The sequence below is a fragment of the Tachyglossus aculeatus genome, chromosome 11 (assembly GCF_015852505.1).
Source record: "Tachyglossus aculeatus isolate mTacAcu1 chromosome 11, mTacAcu1.pri, whole genome shotgun sequence".
Classification (NCBI taxonomy): Eukaryota; Metazoa; Chordata; class Mammalia; order Monotremata; family Tachyglossidae; genus Tachyglossus; species Tachyglossus aculeatus.
In genome coordinates this window covers 24,643,155-24,651,632 of record NC_052076.1, presented here as the reverse complement: position 1 = coordinate 24,651,632, position 8,478 = coordinate 24,643,155, and the positions used below count along the sequence as shown (strand labels likewise).

Below are 8,478 nucleotides of genomic sequence, written 5' to 3'. Positions count from 1 at the left end.
GTGTGCAGAGCACTGGACTAAGCGCTTGGGAAGAAGAAGTTGGCAACATGTAGAGACTGTCCCTACCCAACAGTGGGCTCACAGGCTAGAAGGGGGAGACAGAGAATAAAACCGAACATATTAACAAAATAAAATTAATAGAATAGATATGTACAAGTAAAATAGAGTAATAAATATCATCATCATCATCAATCCTATTTATTGAGCGCTTACTGTGTGCAGAGCACTGGACTAAGCGCTTGGGAAGAAGAAGTTGGCAACATGTAGAGACGGTCCCTACCCAACAGTGGGCTCACAGGCTAGAAGGGGGAGACAGAGAATAAAACCGAACATATTAACAAAATAAAATAAATAGAATAGATATGTACAAGTAAAATAAATAGAGTAATAAATCTGTACAAACATATATACATATATACAGGTGCTGTGGGGAAGGGAAGGAGGTAAGACAGGGGGATGGAGAGGGGGACGAGGGGTCACAGAGGAGACAAGTGGCGGAGCGCTTACTATGTGCCAAGCACTGTTCTAAGCGCTGGGGTAGATACAAGGTAATCAGGTTATCCCACAGTGGGGCCTCACTGTGGAGAAACAGCGTGGCTCAGTGGAAAGAGCCCGGGCTTTGGAGTCAGAGGTCATGGGTTCAAATCCCGGCTCCGCCAACTTTCAGCTGGGTGACTTTGGGCACGTCACTTCACTTCTCTGGGCCTCAGTTCCCTCATCTGTAAAATGGGGACTAAGACTGTGAGCCCCACGTGGGACAACCTGATCACCTTGTAAGCTCTCCAGCGCTTAGGACAGTGCTTTGCACATAGTAAGCGCTTAATAAATGCTATTATTATTATTCTGATTTTGCAGGTGAGGTCACTGATGCTCAGAGAAATGATGATGATTCATTCACTCATTCAATCGTATTTATTGAGCGCTTACTGTGTGCAGAGCACTGGACTAAGCGCTTGGGAAGTCCAAGTTGGCAACATATAGAGATGGTCCCTACCCAACAGTGGGCTCAGAGTCTAGAAGATGATGATGATGATGATGACGGTAGCATTTGTTAAGCGCTTACTATGTGCCAAGCACTGTTCGAAGCGCTGGGGGGGAAACAATAATAATAATAATGATAATGGTGGCATTTATTAAGCGCTTACTATGTGAAAAGCACTGTTCTAAGCGCTGGGGAGGTTACAAGGTAATCACGTTGTCCCACGGGGAGCTCACAGTCTTCATCCCCATTTTACAGCTGAGGGAACTGAGGCCCAGAGAAGTGAAGTGACTTGCCCAAAGTCACCCAGCTGACAAGTGGCGGCGCCGGGATTAGAACCCATGATCTCTGACTCCCAAGGCTGGGCTCTTTCCATTGAGCCACGCTGCTTCTCTAGGTGCAAGATCACTCAGCCGATGAGCAGGAGGCAGCGGCGGGATTAGAACCCAGGTCCTTTTGGCTCCCAGACCGCCGTTCTCTCCCCTTCCTCCCCCTCTCCATTCCTCCCGCCTTACCTCCTTCCCCTCCCCACCGCACCTGTACATATGTATATATGTTTGTAGGTATTTATTACTCTATAATAATAATAAAAATGGCATTTATTAAGCGCTTACTATGTGCAAAGCACTGCTCTAAGCACTGGGGAGGTTACAAGGTGATCAGGTTGTCCCACATGGGGCTCACAGTCTTCATCCCCATTTTACAGATGAGGGAACTGAGGCCCAGAGAAGTGAAGTGACTGGCCCACAGTCACCCAGCTGACAGTTGGCGGAGCCGGGATTTGAACCCATGACCTCTGACTCCAAAGTCCGTGCTCTTTCCACTGAGCCACGCTGATTCTCCTAGTCTCATACTCTATTTTATTTGTCCATATTTATTCTATTTATTTCATTTTGTTCATATGTTTTGTTTCGTTCTCTGTCTCCCCCTTCTAGACTGTGAGCCCGCTGTGGGGTAGGGACCGTCTCTAGATGTTGCCAACTTGGACTTCCCCAGCGCTTAGTACAGTGCTCTGCACACAGTAAGCGCTCAATAAATACGATTGAATGAATGAATGGGCCACTCTGTCCCCTGGATCCAATCCAGCCCAACTTCCTTCCTCCCTCTCCACCATCACCGCCCACCCCTCCTGGCCTCCCCCCGAGGAAGCCGGAGAACAAAACAAAACATATTAACAAAATAAAATAAATAGAATAAATATGGACAAATAAAATAGAGGATGAGATTAGCAGAATCAGCGTGGCTCAGTGGAAGGAGCACGGGCTTTGGAGCCAGAGGTCATGGGTTCGAATCCCGGCTCCGCCAATTGTCAGCTGGGTGACTGTGGGCTAGTCACTTTTCTCTCTGCCTCAGTGACCTCATCTGGAAAATGGGGATTAAGACTGTGAGCCCCATGTGGGACCACCTGATCACCTTGTAACTTCCCCAGGGCTTAGAACAGTGCTTTGCACGTAGTAAACACCTAATAAATGCCATCATTATTATTATTATTTGGTCAAGTCCCTTCGCTTCTCTGCACCTCAGTTCCCTCATCTGTAAAATGGCGATGAAGACTGTGAGTCCCACGGGGGACAGCCTGATCACCCTGTAACCTCCCCAGCGCTTAGAACAGTGCTTTGCACGTAGTACGCGCTTAATAAATGCCATCATCATTATTACTGGGGCAAGTCGCTTCACTTCTCTGGGCCTCAGTTCCCTCATCTGTAAAATGGGGGTGAAGACTGTGAGCCCCACGGGGGACAACCTGATCACCTTGTAGCCTCTCCAGCGCTTAGAACAGTGCTTCCTGTCTCCCCCTTCTAGACTGTGAGCCCACTGTTGGGTAGGGACTGTCTCTATATGTTGGACTTCCCAAGCGCTTAGTACAGTGCCCTGCACACGGTAAGCGCTCAATAAATACGATTGATTGATTGATTGATTAATAAATGCCATCATTGTTATTATTCGGGCAAGTCACTTCACTTCTCTGGGCCTTCGTTCCCTCATCTGTAAAATGGGGGTGGAGACTGTGAGCCCCACGGGGGACCACCTGATCACCTTGTAGCCTCCCCAGCGCTTAGAACAGTGCTTTGCACATAGTAAATGCTTAATAAATGCCATCATTGTTATTATTAGGGCAAGTCACTTCAGTTCTCTGGGCCTCCATTCCCTCATCTGTAAAATGGGGGGTGAAGACTACGAGCCCCCTGTGGGACCACCTGATCACCTTGTATCCTCCCCAGCGCTCAGAACAGTGCTTGGCACGTAGTAAGCGCTTAATAAATGCCATCATTATTGCTATTGTTAGGCTGTGAGCCCACGGGGGACAACCTGATCATTTTGCCTAGAACAGTGCTTGGCACATAGCAACCGGTTAGGAAATGCCATCAGTATTGTTACTTTTATTAGTTGGCACATCAATCAATCAATCGTATTTATTGAGTGCTTACTCTGTGCAGGGCACTGTACTAAGCGCTTGGGAAGTCCAGGTTGGCAACATATAGGGACAGTCCCTACCCAACAGTGGGCTCACAGCCTAGAAGGTGGGCTCACATAATTAATAATCAATCAGTCGTATTTATTGAGCGCTTACTGTGTGCAGAGCACTGTACTAAGCGCTTGGGAAGTCCAGGTTGGCATCATAGAGACGGTCCCTACCCAACAGCGGGCTCAGCCTAGAAGGTGGGCTCACATAATTAATAATCAATCAATCAGTCATATTTATTGAGCTCTTACTGTGTGCAGAGCACTGGACTAAACGCCTGGGAAGTCCAAGTTGGCAACATATAGAGACGGTCCCTACCCAACAATGGGCTCACAGTCTAGAAGGGGGAGACAGAGAACAAAACCAAACATACTAACAAAATAAAATAAATAGAATAGGTATGTACAAGCAAAATAAATAGAGTAATAAATATGTACAAACGTATATACATATACACATTGGGGAAGCAGCGTGGCTCAGTGGAAAGAGCCCGGGCTTTGGAGCCAGAGGTCATGGGTTCAAATCCCGGCTCCGCCACTTGTCAGCTGGGTGACTTTGGGCAAGTCACTTCACTTCTCTGGGCCTCAGTTCCCTCAGCTGTAAAATGGGGGTGAAGACTGTGAGCCCCCCGTGGGACCACCTGATCACCGTGTAACCTCCCCAGCGCTTAGAACAGTGCTTTGCACATAGTAAGCGCTTAACAAATGCCATCATCATATGAGAAGCAGCGTGGCTCAGTGGAAAGAGCCCGTGCTTTGGAGTCAGAGGTCATGGGTTCGAATCCCGGCTCCGCCACATGTCTGCTGTGTGACCTTGGGCAAGTCACCTCACTTCTCTGGGCCTCAGTTCCCTCCTCTGTAAAATGGGGATTAAGACTGTGAGCCCCCCCGTGGGACAACCTGATCGCCTTGTAACCTCCCCAGCGCTTAGAACAGTGCTTTGCACCTAGTAAGCGCTTAATAAATGCCATCATCATTAATGATTATTAATGATTATTATTACATCACCTTCACCTTCCTTCCCACACTGAGCCCCTTCCTTCCTCTCCCCCTCTCCATCCCCCCATCTTACCTCCTTCCCTTCCCCACAGCACCTGTATATATGTATGTACAGATTTATTACTCTATTTATTGATTTATTTTACTTGTCCATATCTATTCTATTTATTTTATTTTGTTAGTATGTTTGGTTTTGTTCTCCATCTCCCCCTTTTAGCCTGTGAGCCCACTGGTGGGTAGGGACTGTCTCTCTATGTTGCCAACTTGTCCTTCCCCAGCGCTTAGTCCAGTGCTCTGCACACAGTAAGCGCTCAATAAATACGATTGATTGATGATTATTAATTATGATTATTGGATAGGTTAGCCAGCCAAAGGAGGGCGACATTCGAACCCAGGGCCCGGGCCTCCCCGTCGTCGCCTCAGCGGCTCGCTCGGCCGGAACTCGTTTCCTTCCATTTGTTTACGTCTCCCTCCGCACCTCAAGCGCAACCAAACCGTCACGCACCGCGGTTCCGTGTGTCCTTCCGCCCACTATGGCGCCCCCTCAAAACCCCCTCACGATTTTTATTTATTATTTTTTTAAATCCCTTCCCCCTCCGCCCACCGCAGAACGGGATCCGCGCCCCTTCCGCCGACCCCCATTAAAACGGGGCCCCAAACCCCGGGACTATTTTTCCGGACCGAACCATTTTTCATCTCTAGGATAAGGATCGTCTCCGGCCGGACATTTTGAAACGCCCCCTCCCTCCCTCCGGAGTGGTACGGCCCAGAGCCCGCCCCCCGGCGCCTTCCGATTGGCTCCCGCCCCTCCGATTGGCAGGTGAGGCGCGCCCAATGGCGGCGGGAGGGGCGGGTCCGGACGGCGTCCCGCGCGCGGGCGGCCATTGGGCGCGCGGCGTCGGACTACAACTCCCGGCGGCCCCCGCGCGGTGGGAGGGAGGGAGGAAAAGGCGGCCGTGCGCCTGCGCGGGGGCGGAGCCCGACGGCTCCTTTATATAAGGCGGCGCAAAGGGCTGGGGAGCAGCAGTTGGAAGTTGGCAGGTGGAGGGAGCAGGTTGGGAGGGGGGTGGGACGAGGGGAGGGGGAGGAGGAGACGAACAGCTGGCCACGGGGGAGATGAGTTTGCCCGTCCTCGGCTGGTCGCCCGTGGAAGTGGGCGGCGACCTTTAACCCCTCCAGGCCTCTGCTGGAGGTGGCATCAGCGGGGACCTTTGACCCCTCTGGTTTTTTGGGGGAGGGGGGAGGAGCGCCCCCTGCCGGCCGAGCCGGCTCCTGCTTTAACCCTTTGGCGGCGTCCATCCCGTAGCCCTGCCCTACCGTCGGGTGGGCACTGATTGGACGCCCCCGGCCATGGCCGAGCCCCTGGCCCCGGAGAGGCCGCCGTCGCCGACTTGCTCGTCGTCGGGGGAGGCCAACCTGCCGCCCGCTGCCCCGCAGGAGGGGGAGAACGGGGACCCGTCGGGGGCCGAGGCCTGGCATCAGCAGCAGCAACAGCAGCAGCATCATCAGCAGCAGCAGCAGAGGCAGCCGGGCAAGAAGAAGCACCGCCGGCGTCCGTCGAAGAAGAAGCGCCACTGGAAGCCCTACTACAAGCTGAGCTGGGAGGAGAAGAAGAAGTTCGACGAGAAGCAGAGCCAGCGGGCCTCCCGCCTGCGGGCCGAGATGTTCGCCAAGGGCCAGCCCGTGGCCCCCTACAACACCACGCAGTTCCTCATGGACGACCACGACCAGGAGGAGCCCGACCTGAAGACGGGCCTCTGCCCGCGGCGGGCGGACGACAGCAGCGACGAGGACTTCGTGGAGGAGGCGGGCGAGGAGGAGGAGGGCGGCAGCGACGGCATGGGCGGCGGCGGCGGTGGCGAGTTCCTGCAGCGGGACTTCTCCGAGACCTACGAGCGCTACCACGCCGAGAGCCTGCAGAACATGAGCAAGCAGGACCTCCTCCGCGAGTACCTGGAGCTGGAGAAGTGCCTGTCCAGGATGGAGGACGAGAACAACCGGCTGCGGCTGGAGGGCAGGAGGCCGCCCGAGGACCCCCGGCTCCGGGACCTGGAGCTGGAGGTGGAGCGGCTGCGGGCCGAGAACCTCCGCCTGCTCAACGAGAACCAGCAAAAGCAACAACAACAACAACCACAACCACAACAGCAGCAGCAGCAACAGCAGGACCAGCCTCCGCTCGATGGACTCGCGGACTAGTCTGCGCCTGCGCCGCGCCCCCCGTGCGCACGCGCGCCGCGGACTGCCCCCCCCCTCCCCACTCCTGCGCACGCGCGAGCGTGCGCGCGCCCGGGATGCGACGTAACGCCCCCGGCGTGCGTGCGCGCGCACGCTCGAAGGAGACGGCCTCCAAGACGGCCGACATTTTTACAATTTCGCCCCCCCCCATTTGCGGCCTTGTGTTTCGCTCTAACGTAGTGTGTGTGTGTGTGTCCTCTCCCCCGTGTGTGTGGTTTTTTTTGTGTATGTGTGTGTGTTTTTCGACCCACTCCCCATTATGTGAATTTAAAGGATTTCCCCCCCTTTTTTTTTTTTTAAAAGGGGGGGCATGTTACCCATTTTCTGCATTTTCTGTTTAACCCCCAAAGTTGTCTCTTTTTTTTTTTTGATGGGGGGGAAAAATTGATAGCCCCTCGACAGGGAGATGGCCAGATCCGGATATTAAAAAAGAAAAAATTCATTCTCTAGTTACAATAAATTTAATATTTGTCGATGGAAGAGAGTTTCGGTGTGATTTCTAGGAATTCGAAAAGGATATTCGACAGGAGAGGATTTTTTGGGGTGGGGGGCGGGGGGATTTTATTCATTCATTCAGTCGTATTTATTGAGCGATTGCTGTGTGCAGAGCACTGGACTAAGCGCTTGGGAAGTACAAGTTGGCAACATACAGAGATGGGCCCTATTCATTCATTCAGTCGTATTTATGGAGCGCTTACTGTGTGCAGAGCATTGGACTAAGCGCTTGGGAAGTACAAGTTGGCAACATATAGAGGCAGTCCCTGTTCATTCATTCATTCAATCGTATTGAGCACTTTCTGTGTGCACAGCACTGTACCAAACGCTTGGGAAGTACAAGTTGGCAAGATATAGAGATGGTCCCTATTCATTCAATCGTATTTAGGAGCGCTTACTGTGTGCAGAGCACTGTACTAAGCGCTTGGGAAGTACAAGTTGGCAACATATAGAGGCAGTCCCCATTCATTCATTCAATCGTATTGAGCACTTTCTGTGTGCAGAGCACTGGACTAAGCGCTTGGGAAGTACAAGTTGGCAACATATAGAGACGGTCCCTATTCATTCATTCAATCATATTGAGCGCTTCCTGTGTGCAGAGCACTGGACTAAGCGCTTGGGAAGTACAAGTTGACAACATACAGAGATGGTCCCTATTCATTCAATTGTATTGAGCACTTACTGTGTGCAGAGCACTGTACTAAGCGCTTTGGAAGTACAAGTTGGCAACATATAGATACGGTCCCTATTCATTCAATCGTATTTGATGCTTACGGTGTGCAGAGCACTGCATTAAGTGCTTTGGAAGTACAAGTTGGCAACATATAGAGACGGTCCCTATTCATTCACTCAATCGTATTTAGGAGCGCTTACTGTGTGCAGATCACTGTACTAAGCGCTTGGGAAGTACAAGTTGGCAACATATAGAGATGATCCCTATCCATTCAATTGTATTTATTGAGCGCTTACTGTGTGCAGAGCACTGTACTAAGCGCTTGGGAAGTACAAGTTGGCAACATATAGAGATGGTCCCTATTCATTCAATCGTATTTATTGAGTGCTTACTGTGTGCAGAGCACTGTACTAAGTACTTGGGAAGTACAAGTTGGCAACATATAGACGGTCCCTATTCATTCAATCGTATTTATTGAGTGCTTACTGTGTGAAGAGCACTGTATTAAGTGCTTGGGAAGTACAAGTTGGCAACATATAGACGGTCCCTATTCATTCAATCGTATTTATTGAATGCTTACTGTGTGCAGAGCACTGTACTAAGCGCTTGGGAAGTACAAGTTGGCAACATATAG

At 51.4% G+C, this 8,478-nt stretch overlaps 1 protein-coding gene across 1 annotated transcript; it reads left to right on the top strand.

Annotated features, from left to right (window-relative positions):
* Positions 1 to 5,541: 5,541 nt before the first annotated feature.
* HEXIM1 (HEXIM P-TEFb complex subunit 1) lies at positions 5,542 to 6,706 on the top strand. The gene has a single exon (XM_038753844.1). It carries the CDS (start codon positions 5,792 to 5,794, stop codon positions 6,635 to 6,637), a length of 846 nt encoding a protein of 281 aa, XP_038609772.1. The 5' UTR covers positions 5,542 to 5,791; the 3' UTR covers positions 6,638 to 6,706.
* The last annotated feature ends 1,772 nt before the right edge of the window (positions 6,707 to 8,478 follow it).

Excerpts from the sequence above, each read along its gene's own strand:
- HEXIM1 (XM_038753844.1), top strand. The coding sequence starts at position 5,792 with ATGGCCGAGCCCCTGGCCCCGGAGAGGCCGCCGTCGCCGACTTGCTCG.